Source organism: Triturus cristatus, chromosome 7 (assembly GCF_964204655.1).
Source record: "Triturus cristatus chromosome 7, aTriCri1.1, whole genome shotgun sequence".
NCBI classification, from domain to species: Eukaryota; Metazoa; Chordata; class Amphibia; order Caudata; family Salamandridae; genus Triturus; species Triturus cristatus.
Window position 1 is genome coordinate 411,004,976 of NC_140590.1, and position 24,813 is coordinate 411,029,788.

General features: G+C 44.6%; 1 protein-coding gene across 1 annotated transcript in view; it reads left to right on the forward strand.

Moving 5' to 3' along the window:
- Positions 1-24,813, forward strand: part of LOC146809818 (E3 ubiquitin-protein ligase TRIM39-like) — a 235,354-nt gene that overhangs the window by 102,783 nt on the left and 107,758 nt on the right. Inside the window, exons 4-5 of the mRNA XM_085614908.1 lie at positions 1,541-1,563; positions 17,554-17,663. Of these exons, the coding sequence (XP_085471034.1) occupies positions 1,541-1,563; positions 17,554-17,663 (133 nt within the window). The remainder of the gene's footprint in view (positions 1-1,540; positions 1,564-17,553; positions 17,664-24,813) is intronic.

The following is a 24,813-nucleotide window of genomic DNA, read 5'->3' on the forward strand; positions in this document are numbered from 1 at the left end:
TAGAAACTGCACCAGAACAATTTGTTACATCTTCTGAACACAATGATGACAGCCTTTGGTAGAAACATACTAAGAAATTATTGGCACGACACAACAATCAAACACTGGAGCAATCCCACAATACCACATCAGCAGGTAAACAAGAATTCACCAACATTAAACACTACCATTGAAACATCACACACAAACTGAACAAAATGACCCACTAAACAATTCCAATCGTACTCTGCTTCTTGTACAACACACCTGTCAAATCTTCCATTCATACAGAATGATGACACAGGTGGAACGTGAGATTATCATTCATAACACTCAAGCAAACCTTATGTCTATTACTCAAAACATCCAGAGTACTATACTTCTCCATATTTTCACTCCATCTGGTACTTCCCTTGTAACCTCTTGAAACATGGCACTTCTCTTCTTCCACATAGCACCGGTGCAGTACTTCCCCATGCAACTTTACACAACAAGATACTACTCTTCCCCAGTTTAGCACACCCCAGGGTACATCCCCATGTAACTTCTCCCAACATGGTACTACTCTTCACCAACCTAGCAAACCACAAGGTACTCCCCAATTTAACTTCTCACGACCAGGTACTACCCTTTCCCAACTTCGCATTCCATGTGGTGCTTCCCAAGTACAACTTGTAGCCCCAGGCTACTGCTCTTTCCCTGGTTCGCACGCACACACACACACACGCACGCACGCACTCACGCACGCACGCAGCCAGAGCCCGTAACACACCAGCTTCCTTCAACAGAGGTTTTCCCCATTATCCTTAAGTCCACACATTTAAGACACAGACAAAACAAAAACAGAAAGTTTAACCATATATCACCTTAACTCAAAATGTATTTGATCAGAGTCCAACACAAAACATGTCATCACAACAACAGTCATACACAATGTCCTCAGACATCCACCTCACATCACTAAACTGTGCTTATAACAGAGAAGCATCAACTCTCACACTTTCTCCATGTTCACAGGGGCACCTTCCTTCTTTTGACAGGCCTCCTCCTCTGCCAGAAAGGGCTTCCAACTGCCACCAGATCCTAGCTACATTTTGACGGTGGTCCTTAACAACATATTGCCAAGATTTTGTAGTTAGACAGCAGGGTCTTCTTACAAGAACCACTCAGGTAAGAGATTAGTTCTTCATTTCATGTTAGCCATTAGGTTAAAGGAAAACAGATATGTCCCATCAGGGTATCATTCTCCCTCTATCTGTCTCAGTCTCTTAGCTTCCACTCCACACCACACACATCATTCACTCTCAGCATTCCAGACACTAGCTCAGAGGTGCAAGTAATGGGGACACACAGGATACTACATTACCCCATGTCACAGAGATTAGTGTTATTTGTTTCATGTACTTAATGTCTGAGGTGCCGTGACATTTAAGAAAATAGTACTCGTAGTCATTATGCTATCATTATTTCAACTTCTGTTGCATCACAGACTATTCTCACCTTGAAATGACAGACCTTCGGGGAACAGAAATTGATATGTATTTTCTCTTTCACTTTCTAGGATATGAAGAGCATCCTCATGGGGTATGTTGTATGCTTTTATTAACAATGAACATGAATGCTACTATTAATACTACTAATGTTATTAGTAATTTAAAAAATTGATCATAACATGCAGGAATGGCATAGGCAGTTAGCATTTAATATTGATTATATAAGGATTGTTAGAAATGGGGCCTCTGGTTAGCAGAGTATGCACCCTGTCCAAGCAGGAACCACAATCCTAGTCAGGGTAAGTCACTATATAATGTAAATTATTCTGTGCTCACCCTCTGGTATCTTGGCACAGAGTAGACAGGCTTAACTTAAGAGGTAATGTGTAAAGTATTTGTGCAACACTTAAACTGTAAAACAGTGAAAACACCACAAAAAGACTCCTCGACAGTTTAGTAAATTAAAGATGACATTATAAATAAAACAAGACCAAAGTGACAGAAATCCAATATGTTGAAGTTGAGATATGATTTTTTAAAGAATAAAGGAGTTCCATAGGGACAGGAGATGCATCGATTTCCATGATGCAAGTATCTGGGCCCACTTCCAGTGAACCAGGCACAGGATAAGGGTAGAGACTTTGATATCCCTGAGTCTCGAACAACAAGAGGCAAGCGAAGTAGGCCCTGTAGCACACTTAGATAAAAAAGCAAAGCCTAGCTCTCCTTCAGCAGAATCAGAGAGCAGCAGGCAGCAGAGCAGCACAAGATAGCCTTTTAAGTCAGCAGTCCAGCAAGGAGTCCTTTGAGCAGCACAGCAGTTATTCTGACAGAGCTCCAGTTGTAGGTGCAGAAGTGTTTGATCTCAGAGGGTCAGAGAGCCAGTAATTATACCCAAAAGTGCCTTCAAAGTAGGGGTGACTTCAAAGAGTAGTCTTTAAAGTACACAAATTTCCTTTCAACCCAGTCCTGACTGCTAGGCTATCTGTGGGGGATAATCAGTCCTTTGTGTGGAGCCAGACCACTATCTTTTGACAGATGTATGTAGATGGGTACTCAGCCATACTTAGCGTTCCTGTGTTTGTGGCTTTCTGGAGGGAATGCTCAAAGTATAACTGTCACCCAGGCCATATGTGTATTGGAGGCAGGCCGCAGAACAGTGAGAGCAAAGAAATGCCCACTTTCTAAAAGTGGCATTTCTAAAATAGTAATGTTAACTCCTACTTTACCAGTAAAGAGTATTTATCATTACCATTCCAAAGATACAAAACATGATGCAGCTACTCCTTTTGGATCAGGAATTACAGCTTAAAAGAAGGAATTTCCATTGTTAACCAATGAGAGGTTTTGACATTACAATAGTGAAAAACAAATGTAACTGTTTGTCAATACCAGGATACAAAATATAAATGTACATGTCCTGCCTTTTCCTTACACAGTACCCTGCCCTTAGAGCTACATAGGGCCTACCTTAGGAGTGACTTGTGTGTAATAAAAAGGGAGTTTTCAGGCTTGGCAGGTAGTTTTAAATGCCAGGTCGAAGTGGCAGTAGACGGCATATACAGGCCTTGCAATGGCAGGCCTGAGACATGGGTAGGAGAAGCACAATCATCAGTGCTACAGGCCCACTAGTAGCATTTAATTTACAGGCCCAGGGAATATGTAGTGCACTTTACTAGGGACTTATAAGTAAATTAAATATGCCAAATGGAGATGAACCAATATTTCCATGTTTAGGGGAGAGATCACAATCACATTTTCACTGTTTCGCAGAGTCCTGAAACTCAAACAACAAATAAGAGAGTAACTCTTCAAACAAAAGGGACACAGTTAGAGCCACTAACAACATATGTATATAATATATGTATTATTACCTTCAACTTTTCACACAGCACATATTCAACAATACTCTTTCATAATGACAATCATACAATGAGGCCTGTTAATTGTAAATATATCTATCCTTTTATTAAAAATACTATTTTTGTTCTCCAATACAATTCCTTAAAAACAATATCAACAATCCATAACTTAAAACTATCATAAAATATATCATTAAAAATGGGGTTTATCAACCCCTATTGCATATGGACAAATCACTAATATTTTCTTACTATATTCTATCAATATTGTCCTTTATGACAGTTTTACTGCATTGTTTAGGTAGAACACCATTATTTTATACACATGAAATATTGTCCAACAAAGTCAATGCATCTAAATCGCCTCTTAAAAGTTTAGAAAAACATAATTTTCAATTCACAAAGAGATCAAAAGCAATTTATAAAAATATAAATTTATAAAAACAACTTGATATTGTTATAAATTGTTTTTGATCTCTTTGTGAATTGAAAATTATGTTTTTGTAAACTTTTAAGAGAAGTTTTAGATGCATTGACTTTGTTGGACAATATTCCATGTGTATAAAATAATACTGTTCTACCCAAACAATGCCGTTAAACTGTACCCTCAGTGCACGGCAATATATCCAGAAAAGTGGAGTAATTCCATTCAAAACGCTTATAAATATGTGGGTTGCATCAATTTAATTTATTCATTTGGTAACAAGATTATTTGGGTCCCAATTTGTCAGTCTCAATGCATTTTGGGCTCAAGGGGGGATGTTCAATATCTGCATAAATGAAGCACAACTTGCTACAAATGTCCTGCCATGGGGATGTCATGAGCCAGGCTCAGTAGGAAGGCCTGGTAGCATTGGGGGACCACCAGCACACGGGCTACCCAGCACCAGAGACCTTAGGCTCACTGTAAATGACTTTGTTCTCCCAGTAAACTAGGTATCCCTAAAAGTATCACCTGCTGCATAGACTGAGACCTGGCACCTCAAGCCCTCAAGAATGGGACACTCCTTTGCGATGGGTAGAATTTCTCCCTGGTGGGGCCACCCTCAACCTGCCAGCTGGCAAACGGAGGTAGGTCACCTAGGGGGGAAATGTCTTTGCTGGTAGGCTCGGACCTCCTCCTCAGGGACCCCGTCAACCTCCACTGTGGGAACTTGCTCTCTCCTTGGCAGCTGCCTGGGCCATTTTCCTGGGCTCCCTTTCCGGGCAGCAATTGCTCCTGTGGTCATGCAGACGCACTCAGGCAACCGCATCATCTCAAAGTGAGACCTGAGCTCTAGTTCCCTCCAGGTAGTGTTCTGCAGGTCATTGCCTAACAGACAATCTACAGGCATGGCATGGCCCACAGCAACTTTAAGAGAACCCCACTAAAGGGAGCTGACTCTCACGATTGCTAGCGACTATGACTTGGTAGAATGTGTTTGGTGGAACTGCTCTGCAGACACTTGACAGTTGTCATGCTGGCTTCTCTGTCACCTGCTGCCCATCAATGGTGACCCACTCCCTATACTTGGAAGTATATGCAGATATGTGGGCTTTGGGCACCATTTGTCTATACCACATGGACACTAGGGTTACCTCTGTGTGTTTCCCAAACCTATCAGTGACTACCTCCTCCCCAAGCACTATACTCGCCAATGCAGGTGTCGCCCTTGAAGTGACCATATTTATAGCACTCTGTACAATGGCATACACACCTCCCTGTCTTGTGATCAAAGAACCCTATCTTCTTTGGATCAGATTGGGACTACACTAGTGCTACTCCCTTGGGAGTTATTTTGGGGGCATTTTGGGAACTCCTCGTTTTTACATATTTGTCCCCCCTTTTTCTTCTGTTGGTAGCCCTGACCACCTTTGTGGGTGCCCCCCAGATATCTTTTTGGACACTCTGGTGCTAGCCCAGAGGTTCTCCTCCACAGCAAGCTTCCTGCGGTCCGTCAGCTTATTGTCAACTAGGTGCTGGCACAACTCTGTAAAGCAAATACTGAGAATGTGCCATCTCATGACCAAATTGTAAAACCCAACATAATAATTTAATTTGCTGCCCCTCACCCAGCCGTACTGGAGAAATCAACAAAATCTACCCAGGACTGGTTGGGGAGCATCTGACAATCCCTCAATCTTTGCCGATACTTCTCAAATGTCAGTCCAAATTTGGCAAGTAAGATATCCTTCATGGGTGTGTACTTGGTGAGGTCCCAAACCTCTAATGTAAGAAGTGTGTCCCTCCCAAGTATAGGCTTGTGTTTCCACGGCCATCCCCCTCTCCCAGTGCTCCTCAGGAACCCTGTACACCTTTAGTGCAACCTCATAAGCAGAAAACCACTAATCGATGTAATCTCTCACCACAAAATTAGGCACCACATCCTTGGGTATATGAACCCTCTTTTCTACTTCAGGGACTGCATGTCTGCTCCCACCATCACTGCAGGAATCTTTCTGCCTGGCCTTGATTTCCAGATGTTTTAGACCCAGTTTGCGAGCTAGAAGTTTTAAAAAAAATTATAATTCTTTATATTGTTGACATCTGCAAGAGTTACAAGTACATATCAAACATTTCAGTATCAATTTGACACATTTCAACATATTCATACATTATTCTCAATACCATAGATAATTCCCTACTCTGTGCTATTCTACATCTAGTGTCGGGAGTCTAGCGACTTGGGGGGATTTGCAGATATTTCCTCTGTAGTCGTTCCATTTTTCCAAAATCTGTGACCACTTTTTAGGGCAGCCACGTGATACATGCACGGTCTTCTCCATTACCATACACCAGTCCATATCTTTTTTCCAGGAGTTCAGTGTAGGCGTTTCACTCGCACCCCATAGTTTGGCAATGTTTCTTTTGGCAATCAAGAATCCAAATGTCACCCAGGTTTTCCCCCTTCCTGTTAAATCTGTGGGGTCCCATACATTCAGGATACATAATTTTATCTTGGGCTCTATTTGTTTACCCTGTACATGTGCCATGCATTGAGCACGCAGGTCACAGGAGCGGCTTATCGTCACCAGTATCGGGAGCAGCTGCCAATGACACACTATTGACGTCATCAGCCCGGAAGAGCAGCTGGAAGCACTTCTAGTGCAGAAAGAAATACAAGTAACTGTAACAATAGAGGATCTTCTTCTAAAGTCCGAGTTCGAAATTCATTATTTAAAACGTCACCAGGATGTGCATGGCAACACGTGAAAGTAAATGGAGAAAGTAAGAGCAAGAATTGAGAGGTCGGGCTGGCCCCTGCAGCAGGCCAGAGTGTATCAGGCTTGCGCTTCTCCGGATGTGGAACTGAGGAGTGGCGGATGAAAATGGCAGCGATCGCTTGAGGGCAAATTAGAACCGCTAGCTTCCCCATTCCCTTGACAGCACGGCTGGGGCTGTGGATTCCCCTTGCTGTTCTCCAGCTTCTTACTTGAGCGGAGCGGAGACAGAGCATTGAATGGAACTGGCCGAGCGACTGGAACTGGGGCCTGGCGTAATCTGGCACCTGGTACGCGGAGACGAGGGAGAATGCTCCATTCCCGCTGAAGTGTGCCTGAGAGTACGCGGGCCGATGTCTGACTTTACAATGGTTGCCGTGCGAAAGCTCTCCCCTGATGCAGGTACCAGCAGGACTGGTGGAGACTGCAGGGGGAGCTAGAGGCAAATTGAGCAGCGTGCCCTGGGTTACTGAGGTGTCTGGGGGCATTGTAGGAGGGATTTTAACAAACTCAGGTGCCTGACCTTGACATGGTCACCACACCAAAAGCCTGAGACGGCCTGGCTCCTATCTACAATTCATGAGTCCCATGAGGCCATTCATCTACACAAGCAGAGAACTCCCTCGAATTGGAGACCCACACGGAGCAGAGGGAAACTAGCTCCCATGCAGGGACAGCCCAGAGGGAGGAAGAGATCTGGAAGAAGGGGGTCCCAGCCTATAATGTCCAACTAGGGTGGCATATTAGCAAAAGGAGGGAGGGTCGGTGCAAACCTCTTTAACTCTAGCAACGGTAGGTCTCTCCCCCTAAAGGCGGGTTCCCCCCCGAAGTTGTGGGGACATCTCCACAAGATGAATCCAAGGCGATGTCCACGCCGCACAGAGGTCACAAATGCAACAGCACCTGGAGTTGACACCGATCAGACCTTGCACATATCCCCCACCTCCCACCCCATCTGGCTCACCCACCAGGACAGGTGGTGCTCAGACGAAAACCAAAGAGACAAGGCAGCATTAATATCGGCCTCTGTGTAGACAATCACTCCATCCTTGGGCATCCACGTGCTCATGAATCGGCAGCCATACTAACTAATCAGCAAGATGGCCGACAGATGAGGTGCTCTGGTGGGGAGCTCCCTGGCTAGGATTTCCTTTTTGGCTCTAATCCCCTGGAATCTACCCCCTCCTTGATCCTTTTTACACACCTTGGGTTCTATGGACTGCGGTCCTTTGATTCTCCAATTCCCGCAATTGAATTTGAAACCAACCTCAGCAACTTCAGAGGAATCGGTGACTATATTCTCCTGACCGTGGAGACCTAATAATATGGCCGATGCCCGGTGGAGCTACCTAGGTAGCTATAGAGGAGATTGGCTGTGGATCAGCCGTCACCTACCCAGCCGGACATTGGGCAGACTTTCTTTCGTCTCCCCGCCGTGTCTCTTTCCTCCCCCGCCTTCTGACAAATCAGTCGGCTTGTTTGACTTTTGCTTTGTCTTTTTGGTTCCCCTGAATTACTTTCCCCCTTTCCGGTCTTTCCTGACCCGATCTTCATTCCAACCCCATGTTACTTTTTCTCTCTTCCTTCTATACCCCATAGGATGTGTGTATATGTTTAAGCTATGCTCTAGTAACTCATGTTACTGTGTACCACTGTTCCTTTCATATGTTATACTAGGCTCCTGTAACTGATGTAATTTTGTAACTCGCTAATCCTCATGTTCAGCACTCTGATACCTCCAGGTCTAGCCAGCGCTATATAAAACCTCTGCAAATAAATAAATAAATAAATAAATAAAGTCACTTTTGCCCAGTATCGCTGGATAAATACACAGCTTCAAATGGTATGTATAAAGTTCCCTTCCTGGTTACACCCACAGTTACATCTGGGATCTCCCTTGTACCCCATTCTCACGAGAACAGTTCTCGCCAAATATACTCTATGTAATATTTTAAGTTGCACCAGTCGCAACTTTTATGAAATTGTGGCTTCCCTAGGGGACAATAGAGTTTCTTGACATTCCTCATCCTCCATTTCCATTGTGTCGTTTTCCCAGTGTTTCCGGAGTTGCAAGAGGGGGTCGGGCATGTTATTTATTAACTTCCTATAAACCAATGAGATTGCTTTCCTGGGCATATACTCATCTAGAATCCTACCTTCGAGTGGGAAGGACTCTGGAAACTGTTGGCCCGGCTGGATGACTGTTTGCAGCGTGTGACGGATCTGCAAGTATCTGAATTTTTCTGTCTCAGCCATATCATATTCTCGTTGCAGCTGAGCAAATGGAATCATCTCCCCTTTCCTCCACAGATCACCCACATGAGGGACACCAATCAAATCCAAAGCCGTGAAACCCTTGGATTTTCTCAAGTTTCCTAATTTTTCTGTGTTAGAACTGGGGGTCTCCAATTGGTTGAGGTAGGTACCTTAGGCCAAATAGGGACCATTGCTTCCACGTCAGGGAAAGGAAGGACACCTTCTCAGATAGCCCATGCTCATCCCCTCGGTAGCTTGGCACGAGCAGCCAGGCTTATCTTCAAGGCTAGTGTGTAAAGTATTTGCAACCACGCTCTCAGTAACCCAATGATGACACCACAAATGGACTCCACACAAGTTTCATAAAAACAAGTATATATTTATATAAAAAGAAATACGATGAGACCACACGATATAAATCCAACATATGCGTATTTGTGATATTCCTCCTGGCCGGTTATTAGGCCAGCCAGCCCTTGTAGGTTCTGGCGATATTAATGAGCAATTCTAGATGATCCAATGCAGTCCTAATACAATGCTATGCAGTTCGTAATGCAAGAATCAGGCACTTTGCAATGTAAAAATTATGCAGTTCGTTATGCAACAATCAAGCAGTTCGTAATGCCAAACTAATGCAATGCGTAACGCAACAATCAGGTAGTACGTTATGCAAATGAATGCAATGCGTAAGGCAACAATCAGGCAGTTCGTAATGCAGAACTAATGCAATGCGTAATGCAACAATCAGGTAGTTCATTATGCAAAATAGTGCAAAGTGTAATGCAACAATCAGGCAGTTTGTAACTCAGAAATAATGCAATGCGTAATGCAACAATCAGGCAGTTCGTAATGCAGAAATAATGCAATGCGTAATGCAACAATCAGGTAGTTTGTAATGCAGAAATAATGCAATGCATAAAACACTCCAGCACCGATCACGGTGCTTTAGACAGTCTCTCCGCCACTCGTACTGACTCGCGGTCAGCTTCCACCAACATATGCGCCCAACATGGGTATGGGGTAAACCAAAGTGCAACTCCGCACTCTGGCCCCGGTACTGCCACTCCTCGGCAAGTACAGGCCGCAATACGAACTGAAGCACAGGCTCGCGCTGCAAGAATGGGAGAGGCCGAGAGCCTCTCTCTCTGAGCCCGCACCCCGCCCCAGGCGGCGACACACGTTACCTGGGGGGTGCGACCTCGCTCTCCTCTCCTGTTCTTGCGACTTGGGCCTCCGATGCGACTTTGTGGATTCCGGGAAGTGACGATAACAAAGATCTTAGGCTGCCACAGGGCACACGCACGCAGCGTCGCTGAGACTCTCTTGAGCTTCGGGTGTGCACGATCACGGGGCAATCCTCACGAAGGTCTCAGGCTGCAAGAAGCACACACACACTGCTTCGCTGAGACTCACCTGAGCTCTGGGTGCACACGATAACAGGGCATTCCTCACGAAGGTCTCAGGCTGCAGAAAGCACACCCACATAGCGCCGCTGACACTCACTTGGACTCCGGGTGTGCAAGATAACAGGGCAATCCTCACGAAGAGCTCAGGCTGCACGAAGCACACGCACACAGTGTCGCTGAGACACACTTGGACTCCAGGTGCACACAATCACAGGACAATACTTACGGAGGGCTCAGGCTGCACGAAGCACACGCACACAGCATTGCTGAGACTCGCTTGGACTCTAGGTGCCCATGATCACAGGGCAATTCTTACGAGGATCTCAGGCTTCAAAAAGCACATGCACACAGCATTGCTGAGACACACCTGGGAACTTTTGTGTTCCTGAGTTTCCACAACAGGGAGCCAGCTCTTCTCGGGCTCTTTGGGACAAGTTACTTCAGGACACAGCACACAGCAAAGTCCTTTCAAGCAGGGGAACACAGCAAGTCCCTTAGCCTCTCCTTGGTTAAATCAGCAAACTGCATGCCAGCCCCAGAACACACAGCAAGAGTCAGTCCTTTCCTTCAGTCTCTTCATCTGTTTCTTCCTTTGCAGAGGTTCCTCTTGACCACAAAATAGTTTCAATTCTTTTCAGTCTTGATCAATCCAACTTACAGGGGTTTCAGCTTTCATAGTTATACCCCTCAAGGTCTTTGAAGTCTTTGTGTTCAGGGGGGCACTGACCCATGTCCAAACCAGTTCTGGGTGTCTCCCTGCCAGTGACACCTTCTTTCTTTGATAGTGGGGGTCTGGATCCTTAATCATTCAGCAGGAGATGGAGCCATTGTTTTATGGCAGCAACCCAGGCCTCTTCACCTCCAGGAGCTACTCCTCCCCCTACACTCCAGATGCAGGTCAACCTGTTGCTGTCTCACCTCCTTTCCCTGAGTCAAGACATTCCCCAGAGCCTATCGCTTTCAAATCCAGACAGTCAATCCACAACCAGGCAGAGACACACAGAAATGTTAGAGCACAAAAACCCAGCCACTTCTAAAAGAGTGGTTTCTAAACACACAATGCAAAAACCACCTTCACAAAAAGATGTGTTATTGAATTGTGAGTTCAGGCACACTAAACTTCACCTCTCCATCTTAAGCCTTTGGGAAGATAGGCTGGAAACATATTGCACAGCCTCCCCATTCTGTCCTATAGGCAAGATGTCCTTTCAGCAGTGAAAAACGAAATGGAGAGTATTTTACTGTTAAGACATGGTACACAGCCCGGTACATGTCCTACCTTTCACATACACTGTACCCTGCCCAGTGGGTTCCTTGGACCTACCATAGGGGTGTCTGATGTGTGTATAAAGGGAAGGGTAAGGCCTGGCAAGTGGGTGCACTTGTCAGGACAACAGGCAGTTTAACAAACTGCTCGCAGGCACTGCAGTGGCAGGTGTGAGTTCTCTCTTTAAGGCTACTTGTGTGAGTGGCACAATTAGTGCTGCAGGCCAACTAGTAGCATTTTGCATTACCAGCTCTGGCACACATAGTGCACTTTACTAGGGACTTTACCTGTAAGGCAATCATACCAATCATGGACAACCAATTACCATTACACTTTACACAGAGAGCACTTGCACTATGACACTGATCAGCAGTGGTAAAGTGCCCAAAGCATCTAAGTTGGCAACACCATGTCAGAAAAAAGGTCTAGGGGGAAAGCAAAAGGTTTAGGGAACTTTAGCCAAAAAGGGCCAAGTCCAACACAACCCCCTCTCAGCCTAAAGCCAGGGTACACCAATCAACTACCTTGATATACTTCCCTGCTTGGGGCGATAGAACACCGACGCAGGCCCGCTACTGCAGGGACACCCTCCTGTTCTTTGCCTTCCTGACCCCAGGGGGTTCTCTTGGTCACTACTCCCTGGGCCAACTATGCTGCTCCATGGCTACTTCCTGGCAGTCGGGGGCCCTCCAGGAGTGCTGGTCCCTTGCCAGATCCCACCTAGAGCAGTACCCCTGGAAGACTCATCGGTCTGGATACTGTCTTCAGTTATCCTGCCCTCCAGGATAGAGGTGGGTTTAACCTGGTCACTTCTAGGGGACCTAGCCCTACTGGCTGGGCACTGTCCCACAGGTTTCCCCACTGGGGAACACTTCCCTCTCTTGACCTTCCATTTAGATTTCTGTGCCTGCCACGTAGGAATGGCACCCACAAACTTCAGGACCACGGGAGCTCTGGTTATTGACGCCCCACGCCCTACTGATGCTAGGGGTTCTCCCTCACACAGCTGGTAAGTAGGCGCTAGGCCTCCCACCTGGTGCTCCTCTAAAGAACCCTCCAGTCTCTGGGGTGGGGTGGTGAACCCCTGAGGACGCTACTCACACTCCCTCCCTCTCCTTTGTGACAGGGTGCTAGCCCGCATGCCCGTCCCACTACTCTCGGACCTAACTACTCTACTTCGCCTCTTTTCCCTCTCTAATGCCTCCTCAGACCCTTGGACCAGTGACCAGGGGTCGGGCTCATGTGCCAGCTCCCGGTAATCAAAGAGCTCGCACCCTAACACGGGTTGGCGCAATCCTGGAAAACAATGACTGAGCCTAGGCTCCCTGGGGGCCAAATTGAGCAACCTCTTCAAATCATTTGCCATGTTAACCAACACGCAATCATCCAGTGCATACTTGTACTCATCCACACTTGGCACTGGCTGTGCACTGCCACCATTCAAACTGGACTACACCTGTTGAACCTTAATGTCCAGTTCCCTCATGCTTAACTCATGAGCTAAGAGAATCTTTTTCTCGTTCTGGTTGAGAGCGTTCCTGCTCTCCTCTGCTCGCTTTTCACTTTCAATGAGCAGCTTCTTGTATTCCGCTTGAGTTTTAAGTTTAAAAACCTCCAACTCATACTCTCTGACCCTTTGGTTTTCCTCCAGTTCTTCTGGTGAAAAACTCCTCCCTGAATGATTACTACCAGCCCCTGAGGCTGGTCTTTCCACTGGCAAATCCTGTGGACCAAATCCATTCCCTGGGTCATCCTCATCCACCTCAACATCACCTGTCTCCTGAGCCCCTTTGGCTTCCCACCAGGCCCTCAAGGCCATTTGCAGCTCCTCCTTCTTTGCGCTATATTACATGGGACATCCCAAAGCTCTCCAGAATTGCCTCAATTGATAAACTTTGTAGGTAAGCAATGCCTCAATGTCGAACACTAATTCTGCAGCCTCACTGGTTACTTGACTCCTCTGAGACATGATGCGTGGCTTAAAGGTCGCTCAAAAATAGAACCAAAAATCAAAACACAAAATGTGGGTACGTCATGGTCTGCGCTACTAGTGATGTACACCAATTACTGTGAGTGAATGTGCAAATACACGTTCAAATCCAAAACCGCTGACCACCAATGTTAGAATTGGGGGTCTCTAGGTGGCTGAGGTAGGTACCTTAGGCCAAATAGGGACCCTTGCTTTCACGTCAGGTGCACTTGTCAGGACAACATGGCAGTTTAACAAACTGCGCACAGGCAATGCAGTGGCAGGCCTGAGTTCTCTCGTTAAGGCTACTTTTGTGGGTGGCACAATTAGTGCTGCAGACCCACTATTAGCATTTGCATTACCAACCCTGGCACACATAGTGCACTTTACTAGGGACTTTACTAGTACGGCAACATACCAATCATGGACAACCAATTACCATTACACTTTACACAGGGAACACTTGCACTTTGACACTGATCAGCAGTGGCAAAGTGCCCAAAGCATCTAAGTTGGCAACACCATGTCTGAAAAAAGGTCTCGGGGAGAGCAAAAAGTTTAGGGAACTTTAGCCAAAAAGGGCCAAGTCCAACATTCTGTACCCCAAAAAGGGGTCATCTGTGTTATTGTCCCCTCCCATCCCATTCTCTTATTGACAGTGTGCCATTTTTGAACTGCATGTTGGGTTGGGCCGGTTACGTTTAATTTTGTGGTATTCGTGTACAGTACCCGGGTATAGTGACCCTCAGGAAGGAGCCATCTATCCATCCTATAGCCAGGATCATCATTAGTTCTGTACATACATTGGTTAATTGCTGTCAGTTGCGCCGCCGAGCTAGATGTTTTTTATCTCTGCCAAAGCTCTGTCAGCCTCAGCTTTCTTCTCCTCTAATCCAATGTTTAATTTTGCCATCTGTAGCTTGAATTCCCTCTCCTCCCTCCTCTTAGCCAGTTCCTCAGAGGATAGGCCCGGGGCGGAGAGACTGCTTCCTGCTCTGTCAGGGAGCTCAAATTCAGAGATGTGTTACTTAGCTTCTACAAGTTTTTCCTCTGAAAAGCCATTTCTTGACTCACCTGCTTCATCGTTCTCCTACGAGCGGGCTACTGCCAGGCCCTCTGCACCTTTTAAATCTCCAACTTTTTGGTGGCTCCCTTGGCAGGTACTCCCATCTCCTTACAAAATTCTTCAAGATGGACCACTGTATTCGTATCCAGGTTGGACAGATCACCAAATTTTGTACCAGTTGTAAAACCAGCTTAAGAAAATATGTTAGAGGACTTAAAATTAAGAAAATGCAAATCAGAGAAAATGTGACAAAATGTGAAATATTTGGATGTGGATGGGTAGTGTATACCAAGTTACTGTATGCTGCACAAACACAAATCCTATCCTCACCGCTGATCACAAATGTTAGAAATGGGGTTTCTGGTTGGCAGAGTGTGCACCCGGTCCAAGCAGGAATCACAATCCTAGCTAGGGTAATTCACTACATAACATACATTATCCTGTGCCCACTCTCGGGTAGCTTGATACAAAGCAGTCAGGCTTAAATTAAGAGGCAATGAGTAAAGTATTTGTGCAACACTTAAACAGTGAAACAGTGAAAACACCACAAAAGACTCAAAACTAAAGTACGACTTCATTAATGAAACAATATGTAAAAGTTGAGATATTAATTTTCAAAGAATAAAATGGGTTCTAGCAATTAGAAGCAAATAGCACTTATGGGGTCACTTGAGGTCTTGCTGGACCGGGGCAAAGTCAAAAGTTTGGTCTGCCCACGATGGAGGGCAGACCTGCTATAGGACCCATGCAGGCCCTGGTGAACAAAGTACTTTATTCTGGTCCCAACAGTGAGATACGGCCCGCAGTCGAGCAATGTGTTGATGTCGATTCCATAGTGAGGGTGATGCGTCGCTTCCACAGATGGGATGCCTGGCCACGATGCGTTGGTTCTGAAGTGCGATGCATAGGGTTCCCCATGCAGCAGAGGAGATGCGTTGATTTCCTCAAGCTGTGGAGGTGCTGATGCGAGGTTCCGATGCATTGGGCCTCTCATGGTGATGCATTTGTTCCAAGAGCGATGCACCGATTCTACTCATGCAACCATGTCAATGCACCAGTTTTGCTACATGCAGGCAGAGGATGCATCGATTTCCATGATGCATGTATCTGTGTCCACTTCCACTGAAACAGGCACAGGGGCAGTGGTAGATTCTTTGATGTCCCTGAGTCTCAAGCAACAGGAGTCAAGTCAACAAGCCCTTGAATTACATTTGGATGGAAAAGCAGAGTTCAGCTGGAGTCCCAGCCCACCATTTAAATAGACCTGCAAAAACTATTTTACTGCGAAATATTCTACATCTTTAACTGCATCCAGCAATGAATTCTTTTTCTATTTGTAGATAGATCCTTGAACATTGAGCAAGTCTAGCCTTCATTATGAGGGCCCCTCTATCCCCTGGTAATTTTACCTCGGAGTTTCCAAAAACTAAGCGTCTGTAACTCCGGTGTCAAAGGGTCCCCATGGATTACAAGTGAGACCCTGTGCATCCCCTTAGAAATAAGTTATTCTAGTACTGTTTCCTCTCGCAATTCATCACTCTCTTCCACTATCGCACTCAAAATCTTTACGTGCCCTAGGGAGGTGGAGTTGCTTGGTGAAACATTACAGATCTGTGGGGTAAGCATGGACCATATATTCTGATTCAGATGGTAATTCATTTTACAGACCAAATCAGGATTAATGAAAACCTTATAATGAGGTCCCAGGGTTGAACTCTAGCCCCTGGTCTGGAAAGCTGACCGCTAAAATGAGGGGATGTGGTGGAGGCTGTGGCCCTGCCAGATGAACATTGTGCAGAATGATTATAGTTACATTTTTGGGAATTACAATACCTCTGGAGCTTCAGAAGGATCTCAAAACAATGGCATTACCTTTCAGAAGGACTTCTTTGGGTAGTTTTAGGCTTGGCCCTCTGGAGATTTTGAGCTCCAAAAAAGAGAATAAGCGCCTGATTTAAATATTGGCAGGGATGGAACCAAATTGCAATGGCAAAGGAGTGTCCTTTCCACCAACATTATGCCCCCCCCCCCTGATTTTGGTTTGGGAAGACAACAACAGAGACTTCTCTGTCTCTACCTTGGTCAAACTTCTCCAACGGCCCAATGGAGTAAGTGCTATCAGAGATTTAGCCCCTTCAATACCAGGAAAAACATGCTGGTAAGAGGCACTCTAAAGAGCGTAATGCTCCCCATGGCTTGGCGGGCATTGTTGTTTTTATTTTAGAAATAAATTTCACTTTGGGATTTTCTTTTTGAAAATATATATTTTTTTAATTTTGCCACGACTGAGTTATCTGGCAAAGTAAGACTGCATTGGAAGGAACCACCAAGACAGCACATTTTTGTCAATCCTTCAAACATCAGCTGGCCAATGACATTTCAAAACTTGGTTGTTGGCACCGCCGTCAATGCGATGGAGCAATTTATCGCTAAAATTTAAATGAGAAACCCTGACCGAGCGAAGGAATAAAAAATATCTGCCTGACAAATGGACTTCAGCGGGCCAAAAAATTTGAATTTTCCCTTTCAGAGTTTGTCCTGCCAAACCAACAGCTTCAGCAGCACCTTGTCCAGCAGCTATCCAGATTCCACAATTAAGAGTCCATTTTCTTACAATAACAGATCTATAGTCCTATTGACACCAAACGGAGGGTTCCTATTCATCATGTGGGTCCCAATAAAGGCCCACACGACCATCCTTAATTTTTTTTCATTTTTTTCATTTTTTTCATACAAAAATCCACTAACCAATCCCTTCGCTGAAAGCATTTTTTCTCTTTTCACATGCTTTACAGTGAAAGTAAGTGGGCCTGGATCCCTTGTAGGTTTCTCACTCTGGCCATGTACTACATCTGTGCTCTCTGTGGGGGAGCTATACGTTGATGTAATTGATACTGGGATAGAATCCACTCTGTCCTCACTCCATGCCCCTCTTTCTATATTTAACACCTTAAAGGCCTTTTAAACCCTACCACACATCTTTATTAAAGCCTCTCTGCCAAGTCTGACCTACCCATAGCTTGATAAAGTAACAGTTCTTGTCTTTTTTATTAGGTGTCTACAGTTACAACTCAGAACCTCAGAGCCGAGGGCCTTCAAGCGCTGTATACAGACCTTCAGGCACCAGCAAAGCCAAAAATATGATATTATAAAGAAGATAAAAGGTAAAGAACAAATATACTGAAGTGACAATTATGTCTTTGGAAGTATGAAAAAGGAAGATGTGTACCAGATCAGATTGATCGTTCCATGTATGTATTTGTACATTTGAGTTGAATAATGCTGCATGGCACTCAGTAGAATGTTTGCCACTTCTCTACTAAATTAAAGGAGAACTTCTGCCACTGTGACTGAAGGGTTTTTAGATCTAGCTGGACAGGACAACTGTTGTTACCTTATGTAATGGCAAAATAGCTTTAATAAGTAGTTCTTGGAGAAGAGCTTGTATTTGATTTGGCAGAGGCTGTGTAAAAGAGTGCTTATATTGTACTGAATTGAATTATTTATGCTGACAAGCAATGATGTCAGATTCCACAATATGATCTGTTTATTATGAAAAGTTAACACCAAGGCAGTAAGCCTGTCTTCTTTTAAATGTGGATTGTTATTCTACTGTGGTAAAGACTGTATACAGGTGTTTTGTTACATAGAATCTCACATATTATAATAGTAGGTAAAGGTTTTGACGTTATTTATCCCTCTGACAGACCCTCAGGTGAAAAGACCTTATTAGACCCACTTAGGAGGGGATGTATACTGTTTTGCCAACTGCAATGCTTTGTGTGAAAGCCCATGTTCGATACCGCAGGGCTGAGTTGGTTATAGTGACAGGTCATTGTTAAAGGCTCTAAGCCTGATTTGTTTTTTTAAAGAGTTATGTCAAGTACGATTTTTATGGTCTGTTTATTAGGAACAGTTTGACAAAGGCAATAGACCTGTCTTCTTTTATAGTGAAAAGCATATGTTAAAGCAAATAAACCTTTAACGATAGATTATTATTATACTGTTTTAAAGTCTGTATGTAGGTATTTTGTTGCACAGAATGTCACAGAGTTCTACAGTAGGCAAAGGTTTTGATGTTGGTTACCCCCTCTCACTAACTCTGAGGGTAAAAGTTGCTTTTGATCATCCTTATTAGACCCTCTTAGGATAGGATGCTTATTGTTTTGTCAACTTTAACTGTACACATATTTGTAATGTGAGGACTGTATGCTTCACGATTGCCTTGTAGGAAAGCTTATTCTCAGAACAGTAGGCCTTATTTTGGTGACAAGCCAGAAATAAAGGTTGCTCGGATGCCCTATGTCTGGTTGATTCTTTTATGAAAAGGTACAACAAAGGCAGTAGGAGCGCTAAATTATATATAGTGAAAAACACGTTAATGGGTCTTTATGAGTGAATTGTTATGGCATTGTGCTAATGCACTTAGTCAGACATTTTGCTACCTTGTCTCACAGATTACTGTAGTAGGCAATGATGTTTGTGTTGGCTACCCCCATCTGACAAACCCTGGGGGTAGAAGATTTGCTATGTGATAATCCTTGCTATAAAGTTTTAGGAGGTGTTGCATTTTCTGAGACGAAAGTCAAACTTTACGACTTACGGTATTCACAAAGATCAAAGGTTTAGTCTCAGTTAACCTTAAGACCAAAACTTAAGTTTAACTGAGACAAAAGTCTAACTTGACTACTCATAAATGCCCTTTGTGAATACCAAAAGTTGTAAAGTAAAACCTTTATCTCAGTCTATCTTTGTGGATCGAACTCTTTGTGTGTAGTGGAGAAGATTTTGAATTCAAGGCAAGGATGGCGAGGGTACTCGAACAGAAGGGACAACAAACTGGAAATGTGGTCTAATTTCTTCAATTGCTTGACTAGTCTGTCTGCTTGGCAGAGGATGGCTGTTGACTGTTTAGTACTGAACTGGGAACTGGGAAAAATTAAAAAAAAATCTTTGTTCTCTGCCAAAATGTTATATTTGCAGACTTTCTTTCTATGTGGTGAAGGCTTGAGCAGGAATTGGAGGATTGATGCTACTTTAGAGGTATTTGTTTAGAAAGCTAATTTAACTGATTACAGGCTAAGGTGAATACAAGTGATTTATTGTGGCAGTGCTTAGAGTGAGATCGCTTGGGCTGACAGAGGAACCTCAGTTAGACTATTGGCACATGGCTTATAAGGGCTGAGGAAAAGGAAGTCAGTCATCTGAGGATTTAGGATTAGCAAAGCTGAGAGCATCCACTGTTGAAATCAAGAGAGTGCTCATTTTAGGCTGTGGGTCTGATCAGGGGAGGTGATCCCTAGAAAAGGCTGAGTATGATCGGTATGCTGATGATTTAAACTCCTAGACTAGATAACTTGGCTACCACTTGCTTAACATAATAAGTAAACAAAATACTCGAGATAATCAAATCCTTAGAAAGACTATATTTCAAAGGCTACGAGGAATTGAAATCAATTTGCAGAAATGGGTATACCCGAAAGATAAGTAAAGAATGATCCTAGTACTTTTCCCTTGTAGCCCATAATGGCAGAAAGGAGAGCATAATGGTGAAATGAAAAGTCCTGTAAAGATCTAATTTCACCAGCAGGAGCCATTATTGAGGATGCGGTGAACTTTTTCCACTACCTACAGAGTCTCTGTCTCAGTGCTGAATCTATGAGTGACATTTTATTTGTAGTGTTGGAGGAGGTGGTTGTCATTTGTATGTACTAGAAGTTATTCCGTTCTGCGAGTCGGTGGTCTGTTCGCCTCCCCCATGGCTCCTCTGCAAGCTCTTTCACTTATCCAATCTTTAGTGCCCTGCCAAGCGGATGGCGCTTTTGGGCAGTCAGAATTTTGGGGATTCGGAGGGCGGAGCCTGCTTCAACCCCTGTCACTATAGTCACCTCTGCGGGCTAGGTGAGTTGGGTAGGTGGTTTGAATGTTGTTGGAGGGATGGGCATGATTGGAGGCTGAAGGTAGGGTAGTGCTGTCGGAGGAAATGCAGGATTGATTTCTGTCCTTCAAGGGGTATCGTCATTGCCTCTGATGGTGGGCAGTGTGTCTTTGGATTATTGATGAGCCACTGTTTCAGGGAGGGAGAGACTTTGAGAGTGTTGGGATGGACAGTGTTTCTTCGAGGTAGAGTATGGGACAGTGCTGCACAGGTTGGATCAGTGTGTCTCCATATGGGGGAATGGGACAGTGCTTCTTAAGACAGTGCTCATTGTTTTTTCAGCATGGGGCAGTGGTGCTCAGGGTGGATCAGGGTTTCTCTATAAGAGGGGGGTATGGGATAGGGATTCTTAGGATGGATCAGTGTTCTTCCTTGGAAGAAGAACAGTTTAACCGGATGGTCAATATTTTTTCGTGGGAGAATATGGCACAGTGTTTTCCGAGGGGAGAAGATAGATGGGTTTTCTCAGGGTGGATGGTAGTTCTTAGTAGATGAGCATGGACAGTGCTAGGACAGGTGAGTGTTTCTCAGGGTAGTATGATATTGTTGATTGAGAGGACAGTGCTTATGAAGACAACAGTATTTCTCCATGGGAGAGTACAGGACAGTGCTTCTCTGTATGGATAGTGTGTTTCCATGGGAAAGTATGGGACAGTGCATCTCAGGATGGACAGTTGGACAGTGTTTCTCTGGGGCAGGGGAATGGAAAAGAGCTTGTCAGGATGAACGGTTCTTTTACGTGGGAGAGTATGGGACAGAGCTTCCCAGGATAAACAGTGGTTTTCTGGGGGAGAGTGTTGGGCAGTCCTCAGGATGGAAATTGTTTCTCAGGATGGAAAGTGGTTCTCCGCAGTTGAGTATGGGACATTGCTTGTCAGCAGGATGGACAGTTGACTCTCTGGGGGAGAGTATGAGTCAGTGTTTGCAGGGTGGACAGCGTTTCTCCGTTGGGGAGAATGGACAGTGCTACTCAGGATTAACAGTGTTTTACTGAAGGAGACTATGGGAAAATGCTTCTCAGGATGGACAATTTTTCCTCAGAGGAGAGTATGGGACTGTGCTTCTCTGGGTGGACAATATTTCTCCAGGGAGAGTAGGACAGTGCTTCTCATGGTGGACAGTCTTTATGGGGAAAATGCTTGTCAGGTTTGACAATATTTCAAAAGTTATGAGGCAGGGCGTAAAGTAGATGTGTGTTTTTTTTCTGGACCAGATGCTAAAGTGTGAGGTTTCTCCACAGCTGTCAATAAGGTGGATGATTTCTCAGGGGCAAGTGATATGGAAAAAGTCAAGGCAGTGATTTTCCAGGGACTGGGGGGTTTCATTTCGACTGTCTCCAGAAACAAATTATGATTTTTTTGGGACAGAGTAGGATGTTAGTGATTTGTCTGATGCTCTCTGGGACTGAGAATTAACCCTGGGCGGCCAACTACGCTACGCTCGCGTAGTTTGCGTAGTTTGTGCTACTTCCCGCTACGCGAATTGCACGTAGCACAGTGCAAAAACGCATAGGGTAGTTGCCATTTTTTGCTCGCTCGCGATCCTCAACGTCAAGTAGGCGACCGCGAGCGAGCAAAAAGATATCACGGAGAGACTTTTTCCTCATTTGCGATCAGCAACATCAAGTTGGCGATCGCGAGCATGGAAAATAAACCTCCCGGCGAGATTCTCAACGCGGGGAGGTCAGGTTCCGCACTGCGAGTGGTCGCGTATGCTCGCGACCGCTCGCGATGAGAAACTACCAGTCTGCGTTGAGAAAGCAGCCGCTCAAGTAAAAATCTACTCGAGCGGCAGAAAACAACAGCTCGCACTGTGCGAGATGCCGTTTTCAATGATTGCACAGTGTGGACAAGCATCCGGCACTGTGCAATCATCCCGAACAGCGCACTACGCAGTTCGCGTAGTGCTACGCGTATCTTGCGTAGTGCGAAGTGCACTCCCTGTTGCTACGCGTAGCGCTACTACGCAAACTACGCCCAGGGTTATTGAGAATATGGCATTTGGGTGGGGATTAGGGATATATCTTCTTGAAGACAGAGGATGAGGTAGCTGATTTTTGTGGGCAAGGGAATAAGGTAGACGTTCAATGAGGTGCATGCTCTTGTGTGCATTGTGGTTTCCCTGAATGTAGATGCTGCCTTTTGTGTCTATGGTGGGGCAAATGGGGTGAGGAAGGTGGTATCCATGGGGGGGGAGTCTGTGAGTCTGGTGATTTCTTCGACAGGCAGAATTCTTTGGTATGGAGCAAGTGTGCCTTATAGCTTTGTTGCTGTGGCAAATGCCTTGAATGGCACAGAGGATGAGGCACATAGGTTCACTGAGGAATGTAGTGAAACTCTGAGTTTTTGGAACTGATGACGAAGTAGTTGTTTCCTGTTAGCCAGAGGTTAAGGCAAATGAATGTTCTAGATCAGGGAGTAAGGCAGGTGTTTTAGTTTTATACAAAAAAATGGCAATCTTCCCCAAACCACTACTCTACAAATAATAATATTTCTCTTTCAAAATATCCTGCGCTTCCAGCCTCTGACTCATCCCAAACCTCATTCATTACTATGAACTCCCAAAATAACTATTTCTAAACTCTTCACTCCTCTAGCCATCCTTTATCCTATTCGTCCAACTAACATACTCAAATGTCCACCACTCCCAATAATTATATTTCCCTCTACTAATCCACCTTTGGTTTACGGAGTGTGGTTCTCACCGGAAAGCACTTCAGCGCCTCGCAAGCTGTATGAGTTACTCAATGATTTTTCTTAGGATTGGGAGTTATGTCACTGCCAGGCAGCCAAATGATCTTTGATGGCTGGATTTATTACATAGTGTGTAAACCTTCCCAACATTGCGAGAGAAGAGCAATTATACTTGCTCAAGTGAAGCATTGTTTATTTCAGAGTTTGAGGGGGCTGCTGATGGATTAAAACCTATCCCCAGCCAGGTACACATATACCTGCATGGAATAACTTCACAGCACTAAGATAAAACAAACCACTAGTAAAATGTATGCTTTAATTTCACATACATTTTATCTACTGTGTTTTGGGAAGAGAAGTCCCTGGCAGACTGCTATATCATTGCCTGTTTCCCTTAGTTACATTGTGAAGGTGATTGCTTTCTGTTTGAGTGGAATTGTTGCATGCCACCCTCTTTATGGGGGATGGCAAAATGACGCCCTACGACAATCTTTTATCACTGCCATCCTGCAAACTATCTCCAAACACTTGGTCATTGCTGGCTCTTGTGCTAGTAAAATGATTGGGTACAGGCCATTGGGAAGAGTTGGTAAAAAACATACTGTCTAGTTGTGAAAGACACTGGATGAGGACCAACAGCATTGTTTGGATGGGGCTGGTCTACCCATGCTACCTACAAGAAAATATCATGCTTGAATTAGTCTTATCCACTGGTAAATCTTCGGGCTGAATTTATTTCCCATTTATTTCCAGCTGAACTTTGTCATTTGCAGTCATGCAATGATAATACGGAAACCAGTCTTTGCCCCACTCTATGAATAACAATGGTGTATACTGCTAGATCGCACCCTCTGTGGGCGGGAATGCCTGCAACCTCAGATGTATTTTAGACAGCTTTTCCCCAACTGTAGGTTGCAACCTACTGACCGGTCACCAGCCGATTTTTGGTGGGTTGTGACAGAGCATTAAATAAACATGCTTTATATTTAGTATTTTTCTTGTCACATGTATGTGCTTCAAAGACAGAGGTCCAATGTCAGGCTTCTGACAAATTGCTTCCTATTCTTTAAACATGGCAATTGATGTTTGCTGTTCTTTGTCTGCCTGCAAAGTGAGACAGTGAAGTGTGAAAGGAAAGGCTGTAGGATGTCATTTTTTGTAACACTTCCCCAAAAACTATTAACAGACCTGTGAATGAACTGTACACATATTTCAGAATAAATCAGCAGTTAGGAAAACAAAAAGGAACCACTTTTTTGTAATTCTGAAGTGTGATTGAAACAAAGATTTTAGTAGAATCCAAACAAATCAAGACACTTTCACTTGGTGATACGCAAATGATAAATATTCTTCCGCCATTATCTTTTGTGTGCTATATAGTTTTATCAATAAAACTGTGTGACTGTGCAAGTTTAGTGGCCATTTCAATGGAAAATGTGCTATCTTTAAATAACAGCGTGTTATTGCACAATGCTTTAGTAATATACCTGCAACAGTGTGCTCCAAAATGTACCACCAGCTACATACTACACCCTTATCACTCTCCTGCTGTATACATTTGCTACACTTAGGTGCCGATTCCGATCCTGTAAAACCCGGGTACAAATGGTCGTACGGAGCGTTTTCTCCGTACGACTCGTACCCTGGAATTCCACCGTACAAACCAGCAAGTACGATTCGTAC